Consider the following 20,742-nt stretch of genomic DNA (forward strand, 5'->3'; position numbering starts at 1 on the left):
TTAGTTGACAAAAAAAAAACAAAACTTATCGCTTCTATTTTTGAAAACATTCTGACGTTGCAGCATTTTTCCACATCTACCTGAAACTTTTGCGAAGTTCTCTAGAAGTATGAATAAATCAGAGGGTTATATAAATACTCCTATATATACCAGGCTACTAACATAACCAGGCAGTATAGGACTGTGTGATTACAGATATGGAGATGTTTTGCTTTGTATAACAATAAAAAAAAAAAAAGCCACAGCTTAACCTTCCCGAATCAAGAATACTAATAATGCAGACATCTGAGGCCTAGTTCACACGGGCTAATGACCGCGTATTTTGGTCCTGATTTTGACGCGGGTTTCCGCTCTGAAGTAGGCCCAAATGAATCCAGAGGGATTGTCGCTTCTTTTTTTCCACGGAACAAAAAACTCTCGGAAAAACGAACGCGAGCGGTCTACATAGACCTCTATTGTGAGGGGGGGGCGGATTTTGAGGTGAATTCCGCGCCAAAATGCGCCCCCTCTTGCTCCATGTGAACTAGCCCTGAATGACACACTCACCTTCTTGCTGAATATTGTGAGCTGTTGCTCCAACTCCATTCTGAGTACCTATACTGCCATCGAGGACATGACCATCACTGCTGGGCAAATATTCATGAATATTCTCCTGTAGAAGAAAAGGAAGCCTATTAATCCAGTAAATGCAACATTTGATAGTACTAAATAAGAAACAAATCCCTCGTAATTATTACCAATATGGTCTAACTTTTCAAACTTTGCATAAACAAAGAAAAAAACACCACTGCAATATACACTCACTGGCCACTTTATTAGGTACACCTGTCCAACTGCTCGTTAACACTTAATTTCTAATCAGCCAATCACATGGCGGCAACTCAGTGCATTTAGGCATGTAGACATGGTCAAGACAATCTCCTGCAGTTCAAACCGAGCATCAGTATGGGGAAGAAAGGTGATTTGAGTGCCTTTGAAGGTGGCATGGTTGTTGGTGCCAGAAGGGCTGGTCTGAGTATTTCAGAAACTGCTGATCTACTGGGATTTTCACGCACAACCATCTCTAGGGTTTACAGAGAATGGTCCGAAAAAGAAAAAACATCCAGTGAGCGGCAGTTCTGTGGGCGGAAATGCGTTGTTGATGCCAGAGGTCAGAGGAGAATGGCCAGACTGGTTCGAGCTGATAGAAAGGCAAGAGTGACTCAAATAGCCACCCGTTACAACCAAGGTAGCCAGAAGAGCATCTCTGAACGCACAGTACGTTGAACTTTGAGGCAGATGGGCTACAGCAGCAGAAGACCACACCGGGTGCCACTCCTTTCAGCTAAGAACAGGAAACTGAGGCTACAATTTGCACAAGCTCATCGAAATTGGACAATTGAAGATTGGAAAAACGTTGCCTGGTCTGATGAGTCTCGATTTCTGCTGCGACATTCGGATGGTAGGGTCAGAATTTGGCGTCAACAACATGAAAGCATGGATCCATCCTGCCTTGTATCAACGGTTCAGGCTGGTGGTGGTGGTGTCATGGTGTGGGGAATATTTTCTTGGCACTCTTTGGGCCCCTTGGTACCAATTGAGCATCGTTGCAACGCCAAAGCCTACCTGAGTATTTTTGCTGACCATGTCCATCCCTTTATGACCACAATGTACCCAACATCTGATGGCTACTTTCAGCAGGATAATGCGCCATGTCATAGCTGGAATAATCTCAGACTGGTTTCTTGAACATGACAATGAGTTCACTGTACTCCAATGGCCTCCACAGTCACCAGATCTCAATCCAATAGAGCATCTTTGGGATGTGGTGGAACGGGAGATTCGCATCATGGATGTGCAGCCGACAAATCTGCGGCAACTGTGTGATGCCATCATGTCAATATGGACCAAAATCTCTGAGGAATGCTTCCAGCACCTTGTTGAATCTATGCCACGAAGATTTGAGGCAGTTCTGAAGGCAAAAGGGGGTCCAACCCGTTACTAGCATGGTGTACCTAATAAAGTGGCCGGTGAGTGTATCTGTTTAGAGAAAAAAAAAAAAAAAAAGTTTCTATATTGATCAGGCTCTCCTTCCCTAAACAGACATTCACTCTGCTCAATTGCACATTACAACCCAAAAAGTAACGCTCACATCAGAAGTCTATGGAGGCAGTGGGTATAATTCACTATGTGAATATTGATATGTACCATTTGCTGAATGTATACATTTATGTACAATCAGCAAATATAAAATCTTGTAATATACACGCACAGAGGATTGAAAGGGTTTTTTTTTTTTTTTTTTTTGTATAGGCTGGGTTCACACTTCACTTACATTTCTATGTAAAATTCCTACCTCGAAGTAGATAGTGCAAACTATACTACAGTCGAGCAAACCAGATCTCAGTGACATTTGCCAATAATAGACTTAAATAAAAGTTCAAGAAAATTTTTTGGCTTTTTTTTTTAATGTCTGCTTTCATAGAAAACCGTAGTGTGGCCTTCTTTGCCATTAAATATGCATCAGCAAAGAATAAGTCTGCATTAGTGAGATTTTTACTGCTGCCAAGGGGTTCCAATGCCCAAGCAGGCCATTATGTTCCGCTAGCTCCACAAATCTGATGTCAGGTGACCATCAAAAATTCACAGGACCAGCTCAACTTTTCAGAAGAGTGGGTGGAGCAAGACAGGGATCAAGGCGGCCTGAGAAAGTAAATCCATTGGAATGAGGGTATTATACCAGAAAACTAGCAGGAGTCCTAGCTGAACTCTATACCAGTCGGAGTTCAATTCTTGAGCATGCTATGGTAGAACTACCACTTCATTCTGACATCTTCTGGTACACAATACAGTGGACTGTTTGGAAGGTGGAGAGAGGTATTTTTGTGTTGCTTTTGGGTGCTAGCATTGAGAAAAGAAAATATACACTGTTTGGTGGCAAGAAAGACTATTTTCAGAGTGAAGTAATGTGTAGAGTTACCTTGTTGAGGGGGGGGGGGGAAGCATTATCTGTTTAATAGGGAATTCATGGTCTATATCAGACTATCGTGACTTCTAGCTCTGTTATACTAGTGGGTTGTGTTCTGACCCACAAGCATCATGTGAAAGATCCTCGTATCCCTAAAAACTAGAAATCATGCACTGTGAGAGTTTCTGGAGAAGATCAAGTCTTTTCAAAAAGAATCCCAAGTAGATCCTACCACTTTGGCTTACAGCCGACATACAGATAAAGATGTATACTTTTCAGAGAGTGAGATTTGTGGCATATCTAGGATATAACAAAGTGGATGTCAGGTGTGAGGCAATTGAATAAAAAAATGTCTATATATAAAAATAAATAAATAAAAATCTCCAAAAAAGGCTTCTCTGGAAGAATGTTTTTATTATACTCCATACAGTGGAAAGAATGAAAGCGTCAGGCCCAACATCAACAGTGTGTTCCTGTGAGTTGTGTGCACTTATGTCACAGGAGGATTCCCTGTTCTCACAGACAGCTGCAGAGCAGAAGGATTCTGGCAGGAAGCAACCAGTTCAGCTGCAGATGTTATTTACCAGGGCTAAAATAAAAGAACTACACATCCAAGTCTGTGGAAGGTGAAAATAGCACCATGGCATGTGAAGACCTGATGACACAGCACAACCTAGGATCTATTCTGAAGGCACTGAGAAAGGCTGTCTGGAAAAGTCAAACTAAAAATTGTTTATGAAAGGATGAGAAAAAAAAACAAAAAAAAACAATGATAAACTATTCTTGTCATCCATAATGTTTACATTGCTGTTAAATAAAGATCTGGCTAGGTTCACATCTACGTTGGAGCCTCAGTAGGAGAATCTGCCACCAATTCCACCTATAATCGGAGAGAAAAGTTCTGCAAAGAAGACCTCTGTCTCTCTGCCAGATTTATACTAGTTCAGTGTACTCGTTTTATATAGTCTATGGGGTCTGCGGATATACAGTTTAAGCAAACAGGCTCACAGTCTTGTGGTACCCATGCGGACCTGAACGACAGAGAGCTGAATGCTAGTGTGAACATAGCATAAATTGGACCAAAAAAAACCCCCAAACACAGGAACCCCCCCACACACACACACACACACACCCACAAACAAGGAGCTGATATGGTTAGGTGAGGGAGATTGTCTTCCATGGTACATGATCAGGATGGGAGAAATATATTGTAAGCTCTCATGAGCAAGGCCCTCACTCCTATTGTTTGATATGTTAATTTTTATGACATTGTAATGTTTACATACTGTCTGTTTATGTGTCCTCTGACTTGTAAACTGCTGTGGCCGCTAGAGGTAAAATCTGGGTGAGGCTGGGCCGCATCAGGTTTTTCCCAATTTTTTTCTTCTAAAAGTCATATTCTGACACCTGTAACTTTTTTATACTTCCATGTATGGGGATGTGTATGTCTTTTTTTGCGGGGCTGGGTGTACATTTTAATTCTACCATTTTGGGAAATTGCTATTGCTTTGATCACTTTTTATTCAAATTTTTATCAGAGGCAAAAAAGTGAAAAAATGGCAGTTTGGCTCTTTTGACTTTTTTTCCCCACTATGGCGTTTACCGTACAGGAAAAATATTTTTATAGATTTGTAGAGCAGGCTTTTTCGGACACAGGGATACCTAATATGTATGTGTTTCACAGTATTTAACTACTTTTATATGCGTTCTAGGGAAAGGGGGGTGATTTGAACTTTTAATACTTTTTTAAAAAAATGTATATATTGTTTTATTTTTTGCATTTATTAGACCCCCCTAGGGGTGCTGAACCCCAGGGAGCCTGATCACTAATGCAATGCATTACAATGCTATTGCACTGCAAAAAATCATCATTTCTTTTGCAGGCTGCATAGACCAGCCTGCAAAAGAAAGATTGCAGACAGGCCGGGATCCTTTAACAAGGCTCCCGGCTGTCATAGCAACGTGACGTCATCCCTGGAGTTTGCTCTAGGCACCGACGATCACCGGCAAAATGGCGGCTCATGCGCCGCTGGGAAAATTGGGCCTCCGGCGCCTTTGACCGTGGCGCCGGAGGGGTTAATGCCTCCGATCGGTCCGGGGACTGATCGGAGACATTAGCGCCGGTTGTCTACTGCTTTAAGCAGTAGACAATTGGCGGCTATGGCGGCCGCCCGGCTCCTGGCGGGCGCCATAGTTACACACCCAGCATGCGCCGTACTATTATGGCGGATGTCGGGAAGGGGTTAAACACCCGGCGTCCGCTGGGGGCCGCAAACTATTGTCCCGAGGGCCGCAGTTGGCCCGCAAGTTTGAGACCCCTGCGCTATATAAAGATATTATTAAAATTCAGTAAATGATTTGATGCACGAAAGTGCTTTGCTTAAAGATACATACTATACATTAAGAATCCCTGTACTACAAAAGTCTCAACATCTTAAAGAGGACCTTTCACCACTTTTGGGCACATGCAGTGTTATATACTGCCAGAAAGCCGACAGTGCGCTGAATTCAGCGCACTGTCGGCTTTCCCGATCTGTGCCCGGTGTAAAGAGCTTACAGTGCCGGTACCGTAGTGCTCTATGGTCAGAAGGGCGTTTCTGACAGTTAGCCAGAGACGTCCTTCTGCCTCGCGGCGCCTATCGCGCTGTGCTGTGGAGCCGGGAGGAACGCCCCCTCCCTCTGCTCACACAGCTCGTCCATAGACAAGCATTATCAGGAGGGCAGGGGGCGTTCCTCCCTGCTCCACAGCACAGCGCGATAGGCGCCGCGAGGCAGAAGGACGTCTCTGGCTAACTGTCAGAAACGCCCTTCTGACCATAGAGCACTACGGTACCGGCACCGTAAGCTCTTTACACCGGGCACAGATCGGGAAAGCCGACAGTGCGCTGAATTCAGCGCACTGTCGGCTTTCTGGCAGTATATAACACTGCATGTGCCCAAAAGTGGTGAAAGGTCCTCTTTAAATATAAGGCAGAAATTCCAAGTATGCCTAAGGCCCAGTTCACATCTGCAGTCGGTATTCTGATTGGGGAGTCCGCTTGGAGACCCCTGAATGGAAACCTATAAGCATTAAAAGCATCACTAAACTTAAACAATTTTTGATTTTCTGATTTATGGGCATAATACAATATTTATTGAATACTTTCTAACAGATTTTGGCTCCTTTCTGTGAAATCCTGAGCTTCCTTATTTATAGCATCTATTGAAAGGTGAAATCTGTCCACTGGTTTCACTAGGGGGTGGGGGAATGTTACTTTAGATACATCTCTGGCATAATAAAATTTAGAATAGAGCTTCTGGTGACACATGAAAGATGGGATTATAAACTGTTGTTACTAGACATATCACTAGCCTAAATCAATGTCAGGGTTAGGAGCTTATACATATGCCAATCCCGACTGTTTGAAGTGGCGATTTGTTTGGAAATTAAAGGTAGAACTGAGAATCTCATCCTTCAACCAATACCAGGACCACTGTTCTATGTTTTATAATGCCTGTTATATAATGCATCTTTCTGACTCTAAGACACCCTTTTTAGCAAGGTAGAGACCTTGTACTGCTGAAGTGCTTCTAGCCCTTGTCCAATTCTGAATTTGTGAGCTCAATGCAGGCGGGAAAGATCTCCTGTAACGGAGAGGACCATACAAGAAATCCAGCTCTCTCCATAATACAGGCTCCAATACACAGGTCATAGCAGCCGCAAGATCAAGGTATTATACACGTCATTCTATGAGTGTTTGTAAGAGTTATGTAAATATAATGCCACCGATTTATTAATACTGGCATTTCGTACGTCAGTGTTAAAGGGGTTGTCCAATTTTAAGCAAATAAATGGTATTGTTTGGATAATGAAATACTACAATTTTCCAATATACCCTGGATCATTTATCAATTCATCAAGTTTTCTAGATCTTGTAGTCATTTACTCTGTCTAGATCTTGAAGTCATACACTCTGGATCAATTACTCAACTTTTCTAGATCTTTGCTTATAGTCATTCTGTTAACTTCCAGTGGATAAAAATCAGACCACACTTGTGATGAACACAAGGGTGCACCAGTTCATTAGTCTCAGCTCAGTAATAAGACATCAGCCTGATAACAAGCAGTGTTAACCGTTAATTGTCTTTCTGGAAACCCATGAATTGCAAGAAGAGACTATCCAATCTAGAACACTAAAATCATATCATCCCCTAAACTAAACCCTCTCCGCCCGCCTCACTTGTATTTTACATGTATTGGGAGGGGGGGGGGGGGGGGAATTACACCTCCTGACAACCCAGTAATGTTCAGTTTGACAGCTTCAGTAACAGTCCGTGGAGTCTCATCTTCCTCTTAGTTGGTGACCGCTATATGGGGTGGGGTGGTGGTTTGGGGTATAACAGTCCGTGGAGTCTCATCTTCCTCTTGTTTGATGACAGCTGGACACGTATTGGGCAGCGATCTCCACAGTGGTCTCCTCCTCTCCCAGTAGGATGTAGAATTTCCTATTCTCGTCTGCACATGTGAAGTCTGGTATTTGGGCAGAGAGTCTTTGGTAGTAGACGGCCCTCACAGCTGAGTATTTGGTGCAGTGTAGCAGGAAATGGGCCTCGTCTTCTAGGGCCCTCTGGTCACAGTGTTGGCACAGTCTGTTCTCCCGTGGCTTGTACGTCTGCCTGTGTCGTCCCGTCTCCATCTCCAGGTTGTGGGCACTCAGTCTGTACCGGCTCAGGGTCTGTCTGTGTTTGGGGTGGCGTAGCAGTCTCCCAGATCAGAAGCTAGGCAAGTATGATCCAATGGGGGGAAAAGTGGGCATAGCTAGTTACTTGTGAAGGGCTAGTAGGGAGCGGGATAGCTTAGCTAGGGATACAGGAAGGGAGGTGGGAGATTTTGATACTGATCAATGAAGGGTATGGGTACTAGACACCACTGGTCAGTTGACCTGGCTGCCATTGGATTGGAGAAGCTATAGAGATGGACAGAACGAGAATCATCTCTGAAACTACACAAGTGTTATGAGAAGAGCTGCTTTATGCCTATGGCCACTGGTATGGAGTGGAGGGTGCAGGAAGCAATTTTTGGCTAAGGCCCCATGTAGCGAACTGCAGCCAAAAAATGCTGCGGAAAACCATGGCGGAAATGCAACGTGGTTTTACCAGCAGCGCTTTTCATAGAAAATTCAGAGTTTACTGCAAGTGTTTCTGTATGTATAATCGACACGTTGCGATTTGCAAAAACACAAGCGTTTTTCAAATCGCAGCATTTCTGCTGCAGATTATTTTTTGTGATGTGTGGAAGGGATTAGCCAGGATCCCCCATCAACCTTGAAGTCAATATATAATGCCATGGCAGAATCATGGCATTTACTCTACGGGGGGGCCTTGCCTCAAATGTGTCAGAATCTGTGAGGATCAGATATGAACAGAGCCTAACTTGGGAACCGTATAATGTAATGAACACACAGTATAAATACTCCAGTTTTAGACCAATATTAAGAGACATTTGTATAATGAAAAGTTTGATATAGTAAATGAGGTTGGATGAAGACACCGGTCCATCAAGTCCAACCTATAATCCTTCAGTGTTGATGAAGAGGAAGTTACACACAAAAAAAAAACCCCACAACACATGAGAATCATGCCAATTACCCCATGTCAGGGCAAAACAATCCCTTCCCAACTTCAATCTGGCAATCAGTATAAAACCCTGGATCAACTTGTCCTTACTAAAATCTAGAACCCTAAACCCATATTTTTCTGTTCAAGAAAGGCATCAAGGCCGTCTTTGAAATTGCACAACGTATCCACCATTAACAGTTCCTGTGGCAGTGTGTTCCACAGCCTCGCTGTTCTTACTGTACAGAATCCCTGTTTATGTTGCTGGTGAGACTTTCTCTCCTCTAGAGAATGTGCCATTGTCACTGTCACTGGCTTAGGAGTAAAAAGACCATTAGAATGTTCTTTGTGCTGTTCCTTCATGTATTTGTACATTGTTATTAGATCTCCCCATAGACATTTTTTTTTTTTTTAAACTGAGTAACCACAAGTTTATTAATCAGTCGTTATATTGCAATCCACCCATTCCCCTAATAATATTTGTCGCCCTTCTCTGCATTCTCTCTAGTTTAACCATCTCCTTCTTGTACATCCGAGCTCAAAATTGAGCACAATATTCTAAGTGTGACCAGTGATTTGTATAGAGGCATAACTATGTGCTTGTCATGAGAATCTAGACCTCTTGATGCATCCCAGAATCTTATTTGCCTTTGTGGCAGCTGCCTGACACTGGTCACTAAAGGTAAGCATACTATCCACCAATATCCCCAAGTCTTTGTCATTGGAAGTTTTTCCCAGTAATTTACTATTAAGTACATAATCATACATTTTATTTTGTCAACCAAAACGCATAACTTTAAATTTATCAACATTAAACTTCATTTGCCAAGTCTCTTCTACTATCCTCCTCAATTTTCATTACCCTGCTCTGTAAACCCTCTACCAGGTCATTAATAAACATATTAAAAAGGAGAGAACCCATTACTGACCATGTAGCACCCCATCGGTGACTTTAACCCAGTCTGAGTATTTACCATTAGCAAGCACCTTCTGTTTGCTATAACTGAGCCAGTTATGAACCCAAATGTATGTTTTCCCCCAGTCCCAACATTTTCATTTTGTATACCAATTTTATATGTGGTACTGTATCAAGAGCCAAAAAAAACAAAACAAAAAAACACCAGATACACCATACCTACAGCATTACCCATGTCCTGTCTAGAACAGATCTCTTCATAGAAGCTGATCAGTTTAATTAGAGATGACTGATTCTTCATTAACCCGGGCCGATTAAAAATAACCTTATAACACCCATTGAGATACTCCAAAATAGCTTCTCAGAAAAATATCAAATATCTTACAAACCAGCTGGCCTATAGTTTCCAGACTCCCTTTGAGGAACGTCCTCTTCATCTTCTTCTTCCGGCGCAGGTTGCAGACTTCAAGGCCTCGAGTAGCTTACAATACTATGTAAGTGGCCATTTTCTCGTGGCTTGTGGGCATGTGCAGTCTGCTCTGCTCAAAGCCTAGAAGCCTGCAACCTGCGCCAGAAGAAGATGATGAAGAGGACGTTCCTGACGAAGATGGAGGCGGCGCTTGAGAGACTTCTCTGGCAGCATTGGGGATGCCCCCAGTGCTGTTTGAGTGTTGGAGCCCGCCCCCAATGCTGCGAGAGAACTAATTTGCATACCAACAAGAACCAGGATTCCTACGGAACAGCGGCCCAGAGAAGACAACGAAAGGTAGGAGAAGAATAGCCTCTCTTAAGGCTATTCCGACGTATTACTAAGAAAAAAATGTGTTTGTATGATAGGATCCCTTTAAATATTAGATACAAGGATCTGCCAGTCACCGTGCATAATTCTGTCAGAACTCAGGCGGGCTTATGCCATTCAGACCTGGCGATTTGTTTATTTTAGTATTTTGAAGGTGGTGCGGCACTCCCTCCTGGATTGAGTAGGTGACAGGTTATCCAAGCTAAAATATTAATTTTTAATTAGGCCAGGGAGGTGGAAAAAAAATAAAAAATACTAATCTGTCCCTGGTGTCCTCCGTCTGCTGGGCTGTCTTCTTGTAGTGGAATGCCTCACTGCCTGTGACATCCCTGGGTCCCTTCCTTAGGCCATTCATTGGTAGTAGATTGGTAGTCACATGCGGCAGGGACTTCCATTAGAAGACAACGGACCTGCAGGACCGGATCATGCTGGGTGGCACAGGAATGTCCGGAACAGGCAGGAATGAGTTATTTTGGTTTTGTTTAACTTCCCCCAGTCCAATTCTAAAATAAAATATTAGCCCATACAACTCCTTTAATGGATAATTTACAATACCCCTAATCATGTCCTTGGTCATTGGATTTTCTTGTATGAATAGTTACAATTTTCCAATATATTTTTTGTATCAATGCCATGTAGTTTCCTAGATCTCTGCTTGCTCTCATTCATTCTCCTCCCCCCCTCCCCCAAATAAAAATCAGTCCATGGTCTTGTGATGGACACACATGCACAGCTAGATACCAGGCAAATGTCTGGTCACTGTGATATAATGAGATGCGCACCGGTGTGTTCATCACATGTACATGGACAGATTTTGATGGCTCAGTATTAGTCTGAAGCTGTATTAAAGGGGTTGTCTGGATTGGGGCTGACTTACTGTAGCAACTTTCTTTAAAAGTGAAGCTGGCCTTGTGACGGATGTTCCAGACAGACACATATTCCCATACAGATGTGACTACAGGGAATGGTAGTATGGACAACCAGCCATAATAGGCAGAACTGTCACTGAAGAGTGACCTAAGACAATATTCTGAATGATGACTATCACTGCGGACCGGCTGTCATGGTAAAACATGGAAGAGGATTGGTGAGGCAATAAATCGCTGTGTGTGACTTCAGCTGTAAAGGCCTCGTACCTACCTGAGCACCCAGGGTACAGCTAACATAACTAAACCATTGATTACCACCTAAATGACCAGACTCAGCTCCCTGTGATGGTGGCTCCTGCTCCCTGCATCAGTAACATCAGTGCCATCCACTCCACCCTGCCCTCTTGGCCTGCTCGGTGCCAGCAGCTATTACATTGATGCCCAGAGTCAAGGTTACAGGTGGCAGGAAGTGGAGCCTGACAGCCAGGGGAGGGTTCGCACATGTGGGCCATGACAGCGCCGGTTCGTACAGCAGGCGCTCATCCCCGCTTACCTCAGGCCGGCCTCTCCGGCACAGGGCCTCCCGCAGACTGGCCAGACGCTCCCGCAGGGTGACCCGCTGGTGAAAGGAGAAAGCCGGGTGCAGGGAAGCCATGGTGGAGAGAAGCAGCAGCTCCTCCCTGGGCTCCCGCTCCTCCGAGTCCTGTTCCCAGCCCTCCAGCAGCCTCTCCGTCTCCATGGCAGGCAGCAGCAGGCGATACAGGCGGCCGGCTACGTCCCGGTTCTCGGAGCTGAGCAGCGCCAGGTAGACTATGAGCCGGGATCGTGCGACGGGATCGCCGAGGTCCCCCAGTATGTCGCCCGCCAGGCTGTTGGCTTTGCTCTCATAGTCCCGCAGGTAGTGGCAGTCCTTCCGGGCCAGGTCCTCCAGGCAGGAGCCGAGAAAGCGCAGCTCCAGCGGGTTACACAGGTCCAGTAATCCGCAGGCGAACTCCAGTCTGTGAGCCGGGCTCAGCGTTCGTACGAACCACTCATAGACCGTCTCCCGCTGGAGGGAGCCGGGGACACCATCGGTCTGAGGGTCCCGGAGACTACAGGGACGAGAACACATCCCGAGCAGCTCTCCCTCGTCTTCCTCATCCGATGCGCTGGGCGGTTTCTTCCTCTGGGGCAGCTTCATCCTTAGCATTATCAGCACAGACGCTGACACACGGCCGGTGCCATAACTAGCCACCCTACCGGGCACTGGAGCTGAGGAGCGGGGGCTGGGCGTGTGAGGGGAGGGTCTAGAAACGACTTCCAGAACGCTCGTTCTCTTTCCCCGGGTTCGGAAGCCTGAGCCGTGACGTCCTGCGCGCTGATTGGATGCCGGCGGGATCCCCCATGGCCCCGCCTTCCTCTCCTCACAAGCGTTCCCTCATCGCTGCCTCGTCTTCCCTTCGCGGCAGATCCGGTACGTCATATGCGGCCATAGAGACCGGTGATATCATGACATTCCTCTCCCCGAGCTGTCGTCTGTCAGTCTAATTATGTACAATACACTCGCCGGTAATGACGCTGGAATTTACCTTATTTCCGTGAGGAGACGGTGAATGGAAAATCCGACCAGTAGATAGTGATATTAGTGTCTGACATGCGACAAGTTTCACCTCACTAATATGGCGCATTATCCGCCTCCAAGTCTCTTGAATGCGCTTAGTAATAATGGCTTTTGAAGGTTTAGATGTATGTTCGGGTCACTGTAAATGTGTAGTTCTTCTCTTGTCATAGTGTACCACATGCAGCAGTACTGGCCTACACTCCATTCAGGGCTATAGCAGTGTTTCTGTGACTAGAAACGTTACAGTCACCCAAAAAGGACTGCTTGGAGACAATCACATGGATTTCTGTAAGATGTGTTCAGATGAAAAAAAAATAGTTTTTTTTTTTCGTAATACACTGCAGAAATTTTGGGGACAAACATGGCATGTGTTTCACTCTTTGGTTTATTCACATAGGTTCATTTTTAGTCAGTGTTGTCCATATATGCAACAAGACCACACAGGCTTCCACTCAGTGGCGTAACTAGGATTGGCGGGGCCCCGTGGCGAAATTTTGACATGGGGGCCCCCCAACCGACACCAACATCGAAGACCTCGACCGGCCCCCTCCTCTGCACCCTATTATGCCCCATAGTGGCCCCTGCACACAGTATTATCCACCATAGTGGCCCCTGCACACAGTATAATGTCCCTTACTGGGCCCTGCACACAGTATCATCTCCAATAGTGTCCCCTGCACACAGTGTTATGTCCCTTAGTGGCCCCTGCACACAGTATTATGCCCCATAGTGGACCCTGCACACAGTATTATCCCCCATAGTGGCCCCTGCACACAGTATTATGTTCCATAGTGGCCCCTGCACACACTACTATGTCCCTTACTGGCCCCTGCACACAGTATTATCCCCAATAGTAGCCCCTGCTCACAGTATTATGTCCCTTACTGTCCCCTGCACACAGTATTATGTCCCTTACTGTCCCCTGCACACAGTATTATGTCCCTTACTGTCCCCTGCACACAGTATTATGTCCCTTACTGGCCCCTACACACAGTATTATCCCCAATAGTGGCCCCTGCACACAGTATTATCTCCCATAGTGGCCCCTGCACACAGCATTATGTCCCTTACTGTCCCCTGCACACAGTATTACAGCCCATAGTGGACACCCATAAACAATTATTATACTCTGGGGTCTTTTCAGACCCCAGAGTATAATAATCGGAGGCCCGGGAGAATAAAAACATAAAAAAACTACTGTTACTTACCTGTCCCCGGCTCCTATGCTGTCTTCTGAAATGACGTCAGACGTCACATGACCCAGGACGCAGGCCGGGTTCATGTGACGTCAGAAGGGCGTCTGGACGGAGGCCTGGCAGGATTGTGGAGAGGTAAGTAACACTGTTTGTTATGTTTCTTATTTCTCCCGATCCGCCGATCATTATACTCAGGGGTCTGCAAAGACCCCCGAGTATAATGATAGTCCCTGTGGGTCCCGCGGTTCACTTACCGATCCCGGCCCAGCCAGGATCGGCAAGTGAATAGGGCCCATAACGGCCAATTAAAAAAAAACCGCAGCGGTAGTGGATGTCACCGGGCCCCCTAATGGCCAGGGCCCTGTGGCAGCCGCCTCCGCTGCCTCTATGGTAGTTACACCCCTGCTCCCACTGTCCATTTGGTTAAAGGGGTTGTGTCATGAAAAGCATCCTATCTATACTGCTAGTTTATGTGGATTTAAGACTTTTCCTAAATACATTGCTTTATCAAAACTGCTTTGTTTGGCCGCTATCTTAATTTATTCACTTCATTGTTGACACTGTGTTTCTATGACCACTGGGCTTATCTGCTCAATTCCCAAGTGATGTAGCTGCCTGCTGTCAGGGGGGAGGGAGGAACTGACAAGCAACAGAGCTCCTCAGATAGGGGAGGGGGGAGGTGAGAGCTCAGGGATTACTGTGCTGTCTATCTTCAGCTTTTCCACTTATCAGCCGATTTAATTGAATTTGGCTGATAAGGGCTGAGATAAGGAGTCCATTACCTCTGTATGTAATGCAAGCTGACTCAAATCCAGCTCTGCTACATCAGTTTCCACATCAGCTTTATACTGTGGTAATGCATTTACAACCAATCCCTCATTACTGACTGCAAACATAGCAGAGCAAGTGAAACCCCGCCCACCAATGTGCCGAGAAATCCAGGAAGTAAAGAGAAGCACAGAGCCCTGCAGGCTGCAGAACAAGAGTTATTGGAATACTCCTTTAAAATTGCAGCAGGCTGTACTTCAGTCTTTATAGCGATCGACACTGAGTATGTTGAAGATCATTTTCACTGATGGCCTCCAGGTCAGTCTGACCTATTGACTGAACACATGTTTGAAAATTTGTCTGTTTGTTGCAGATGTAAGTATGCCATGTCACACTCCGTTTGTTAGGCTATGTTCACATATGCCCTGGGCTAAGAGTGTGTTTAAAATTGTGGATAAAAAAGTGAAAGGCCTAAGGAAAGAGACATGGGACATCACAGTGTGGCAGGGACTTCTGTCAAAACAGGGCAGGAGATGGAAACCTGCCGGCATCTTTTAAAACCATTCATTTAAATGGGTTTGAAAAGTGTCCGGCCATGTGCGCTGGTGAGCGTTTTATGCTCTCCGCGGCGAAACTGTTTTTTTTAAACCGGACACAGAGTCGGTCATGCAGTACTCTGTGTCTGGTTTTATAAAAAAAAAACGGTTTTGCCGCGGAGAGCATAAAAAGCTCACTGTCTGCAGAAGACGGAAACCTGATAACGGAGTTCAGGCGCTGGTGTGAACCCAGCGTAAGCTGAGCAGCCAAGAATAGCTACAAAAGAAGTGGGAACTATACAGGAAACACTTATACTTCTACCTTCTGCTCAATCCACTTAGGGCTCTGGTTAAAAAAAAAATACAGCAAAATCTGCAACAAAAAAAATCTGTGTTTCTGCAACGGGAGTCCTCAGCCTAAAGGCAGTTTTCTGAAAATCTTAGAAAACCCTTTTAGGCTAAGGCCCCATGTTGTGGAAATGCTACTCTTTTTAGTTGCAGATTTTGCTGCGTTTTTTTTTTTTGTCAAACCTAGTAGTGGCTACAGAAGGTATGGGAAAATCTAGAAAGCACGTCTCCTTTCTGCTCAATCCAGTCCTGGATTTGGTTTAAGATAAGAAATAAAGTAATCCTTTACTAGTCCCACCATAGGGAGATTTCAGTGTTTTACAGCAACATGATAATATGGATACCGGATAATAACAGTATTTATTACAGAAGGAGACACACATAAGCTCAGAATAGCAACCACAGAGTTGAAAAATGCCCTAAGAAGTGGCCCCTGAACTCCATAAGCCCTCAGCCTCCTGAGCAGGTAGAGTCTGCTGTGACCCTTTCTGTACAGTGCATCAATGTAACCAGCCCAGGCTGAATGGTGTTGAAAGCAATGGAGAAATCAAAGAACATTATTCTCTGTGTCCCCTGGTCTCTCCAGGTGAAAGAGAGTTCTGTGAAGAAGGTGCATGAGAAGATGGATAATGGCATAATCCACCCCATTGCCCGGCCGATAGGTGGTCCATAGCAGAACTTACCTTGGGGTGTAGATGTGTCAGGACCAGTCTCTCTAAGACAGGGGTAGGGAACCTTCGGCTCTCCAGCTGCTGTGAAACTACAACTCCCATCATGCTCCATTCACTTCCATAGGAGTTCCAAGAACAGCAGTGCAAGTATGCATGCTGGGACTTGTAGTTTTGCAACAGCTGGAGAGCCGTACGTTCCCTACCCCTGCTCTAAGATATTCATCAAGTGGGATGTAAATGCTACAGGTCTGTATCCGTTGAGATCCATCAGATTAGGTTCCTTTGAAACTGGTACCACACGAGATGTTTTCCACAGTTGTGGTACCAGCTCCAAAGAAACCGCAGCAAAATGTACAACAAAAAAAAACCAAACAGCTTTTATCCCCCAAATGCAAGGTGAAGGACAAGGCTGGTCGAGATGTCCACAGTCTTTTCTGAGGCTTTCTGTGCTTACTATCAGGATTTATATAACATACAGTATATGCAGACCTTGACCCTGGGTCCTAATAGGACAACATTTGGGAATATGTCTCTGAAATGGCCCTTCCCATCATTTCTGATTCAGATAAAGCTTCCCTGGATGATCCATTCTCTGTAGAGGAGTTATGCACGATTATTCAGTCATCCCCATCAGGTAAATCTCTTGGCTTCAATGCATTAACCCCGCTCCCAACTTTACAAACACACCTGGCATCTTCTTGTACCCACTCTCACATGGGTTTTTAATAGTAAAGATGATGACACTCCTTTTTCATGCCAGTTGGTCTCAGCCCTCGTCAGTGTCCTTCTGAAACCTGGTAAAGATTTTACTAGTTGCACCAGTTAAAGACCAATCTCCCTCATAAATGTCGACATCAATTTTTTTACTAAATGACTGGCTAACCCCCTTGATGGCGGGCCTAGTTCATACCTATAAGATTGCCTTCATTAACCCCTTTGCACTGTGGGCATTTTTTGATTTTCGTTTTCTGTTTTTGACTCCCCTTCCAAACGCCATAACTTTTTTTATTTTTCCGCTCTTAGAACCATACGAGGTCTTAATATTTGCAGGGAAAATTGTTCTTCGTGATAGTACTATTGATTACTCTGTACAATGTACTGGGGAGCTGGAATAAGTTAAAATGGGGTGGATTTGAAGAAAAAGTGCATTTGTGCAACTTTCCTATGGGCTTTGTATTTACCGAGTTCACTGTGCAGTGAAAATGACATGTCACCTATATTCTATGTTTCGGTATGATTCCGAGAATACCAAATTTATATGGTTTTATTTAGATTTTAACCCCTTAACAAAAATCCAAAACTGTGGAAAACCTTTTTTATTTTTCCGTGTATATGGATGCATGGGGCGTCTTTTTTGCAGGGCCAGGTAGACTTTTTAGTTATACCATTTTGGGGAATGTCTAATCTTTTGATCACTTTTTATTCAAATTTATATCACTAGAAGTAAAAGAATGAATGACAGCAAGCATAGATCTAGAAAACCATGAGGAATTGATACAGAAATATATTACAAAACTGTATATCTTTTTATGATACAAACAATAACATTTATACAAACAATTCTCAATATTGATCTGAAAGTGGCCAGCCCATTTACTGCAACCTTTCATAGCAGAGCACTGGAGGCTAAAAGATTTTTTTACACTGGGGTACACCAACACTGGATCCACTACGAAATTGATTGGTTTATAGCAACGCCAAAAAGAACAACATGATTGGCTAGAGATGTGTTGGATGCTACAGAAGTAGTGGATGTGTGACTTTATAGATATATTATGACTTGGAAGGACAAATGTAACAGGGCAAAACCTATAAAATATGTTATGTGGGAGACATTAACAACAAGAGGGAGACTCTAATGGTAAAACATGTCAGTATTCAACATGGGGGTGATTTAGGCTAAGGCCCCACGGGACAACCTGCAGCTATAAAGTACTGTGGGAGAAAAACTTCTTCAGGAACGCATCGGGGTTCTTTCCGCAGCACTTTAAACAGAAAGTTTGCAGAATTTTCCTCTGCGGACTTTCTGATACAATTATATCTATGGGGAAGCCACCGGCATTTCCATAGATATACCGTATATACCCGAGTATAAATCGACCCGAATATAAACCAACCCCCCTAATTTTACCACAAAAAACAAGCAAAACTTATTGACTTGAGTTTAAGCCAACGGGGGAAAATGCATGACATTCTGTTTGTGCTCACGTTAATCCTAGCCGGCTTCAGGCCTATATAGTAATATCCTAGATGTCATGTGGTCTGGCATATTACCATATAGGCCCAAAGCCTGTGGTAGTAGTAATAGCCTGTTACTGCTAGCACAATCTTTGGGCCTGTATGGCAACAGGCTGCTACTGCTACCATAAGGCTTTGGGTGGGTCTGTATGATAATTCCCCAGTCTGGGCCATATAGGCCCGAAGCAGGCTAGGATTAACATCGAATCCCAGAGAGGTGAGTAAAACTGTTTATTATTTTCTCTCACCTCCCCTGGGGCTCCGATTATTATACTTGGGGGTCTGAAAAGCGGCCTATTATAAAACAAAGATTAAGTTCTCATACATACCAACGTCGCGCTGTTGCTCCCGCTACCGCCACTGCTCATTTTCTCCCGCGGCTGCTTCTGCGTCTCAGCGTAGGGGGCGTGATGACGCCGCCTGTGCTGAGACGCAGTAAGATGTCATCGACACACGCCAGGTGCGGGCCTGAGCTAACGTGGCCACGTCTCCCGGCGTGTGATGTAGCTGGGGGAGGGGGCCAGACTGGAGCAGAGGCCCGCTGCAGCCAAGTCAATGCGGTCGAGTCAATTACCGTATTGACTCGAGTGGTAATTTAACTGGTCCGCAGTAAAAGACATTTGTGGGAGACCGCTGGAACAGCACTGCTGCCGATAGATGGTGAGGCAGCGCTGTCTCCAGGGCCGCCTTAAGATGTTTCCAAGTCAGAGAAGATGCTCTGGAAACATCTTGGGGTGGTACTGGAGACAGCGCTGCCTCACCACTCGCCTATCGGCAGCAACGCTGTTCCAGTGGCCTCCCACAGATATCTTTCACTGCGGACCAGTCATGTGACATTTTCAATTACCGTACTGACGCGAGTATAAGCCGAGGCAAACTGTGCTGAAAAACTCGGCTTATACTCGAGTATATACGGTAATTGACATGCTGAAATTTCCAAAACCAGCGCGTTTTTTGGAAATTGCAGCATGTCCGTGCTGCGGTTTTACCGCAAGGTGGGCATGGGATTCGGAAGAATCCCATCCACTTTGCAGTTATTGTAAAACGCCGTGATTTTTTTTCACATCGTTTACACAGTGGGCAAATTGTGGCATTTCCGTCCTATGGGATCCCATCCTTAATGAGGTTATCCAGGCTAAAACATAATTTTCTAATTAGGCCAAAGGAGGTGAAAAAATAAATAAAAGATACCATTTCCCAGTGCCTTGATATCCTCCCATGGAGGTCCAGTCCTGCTGCTCGCCTGTCTTCTTGCTGTGGAACTCCCCGGTTCCCTTCCTGAGGCCGCTAATTAGCCTCAGGGGTCACGTGCAGCGGGTACTTCCGCCGGAAGACAGCAATGGAGCTCCAGGAGGGGACACAGGGGACAGTTGAGTGTTTTTTTGGTTTGTTTTTTTTACCCCAGCCTAAATTTTTTTTAAAAATTATGTTTTAGCCTGGACAATCTCTTTAAGTCACCCCCATGTTGAATGCTGACATTACAAAAAAGTCTGGTCACCCGTATTCTATAGGTCAGTCCAGGAATGTATGTGATTTTTTTTTTTATTAGGTTTTAACCCATTTAAAAATCCAAAAGTTTGCAATAAAAGTTACCATACTTTGACACCCATAACTTTCTTATATTTCCATGTACGGAGCTGCATAAGGTGTCTTTTTTTAGGGGCCAGGGGTACGTTATAGAATTTTGGGGAATGTCTATTGCTTTCTTCACTTTTTCTTCAAATTTTTCTGAAAGGGGAAACAACAAAAAATTGCTGTTCAGCTATGGTGTTCACCATATGTAAAATACACATTTTTTAATACATTTGTAGACCAGGTGTTTTTAGGACACAGGTATACGTAAGTTAAAATTAGATAAAGCAAACAAAGTTAAGCTGTTTGTTCAGCCCTTAAGGATTACTGTATCAAGGCAGAATAACCCTTGCAAGCAGCACTTTTCTCTCTGCATTTTTCATACGGAAACTGAGCAAAAACCACACGGACTCCATTATAGTCTATGGGGTCCGCGGGTTTCCTAAGGTAACCACTTTTTTATGTGGATTAGGTTTCCGTTAGGGGGGGGGGCCCCAAGCAGATTTCCCGAACGGAGACCCATGTGCAGATGTGACCGGGCCTAAGTATCATGCTAGTCACCCTGAATTTACTGGGTGTAGATTGGATACAAGAGCCCAACATTGTACCCCTCTGATCCCAGACAACTTGAATCTGGATAACCCAGTAGCTCTACCCAGTTTATGCTCCATAGGACATGGGACCAAT

At 44.7% G+C, this 20,742-nt stretch overlaps 1 protein-coding gene across 2 annotated transcripts in view; it reads right to left on the bottom strand.

The window, feature by feature from the left end:
* ZCCHC2 (zinc finger CCHC-type containing 2) overlaps positions 1–12,443 on the bottom strand; it is a 40,573-nt gene extending 28,130 nt beyond the window's left edge. For both annotated transcript variants that reach the window (XM_075270882.1, XM_075270881.1), the window contains exons 1-2: positions 11,680–12,443; positions 547–652 (exon numbers count right to left, since the gene is read on the bottom strand). In XM_075270882.1, coding sequence (XP_075126983.1) covers positions 547–652; positions 11,680–12,315 — 742 coding nt within the window. In that variant the 5' untranslated portion in view covers positions 12,316–12,443. The remainder of the gene's footprint in view (positions 1–546; positions 653–11,679) is intronic.
* Between the last annotated feature and the right edge of the window lie 8,299 nt (positions 12,444–20,742).

Source organism: Leptodactylus fuscus, chromosome 4 (assembly GCF_031893055.1).
Source record: "Leptodactylus fuscus isolate aLepFus1 chromosome 4, aLepFus1.hap2, whole genome shotgun sequence".
NCBI classification, from domain to species: Eukaryota; Metazoa; Chordata; class Amphibia; order Anura; family Leptodactylidae; genus Leptodactylus; species Leptodactylus fuscus.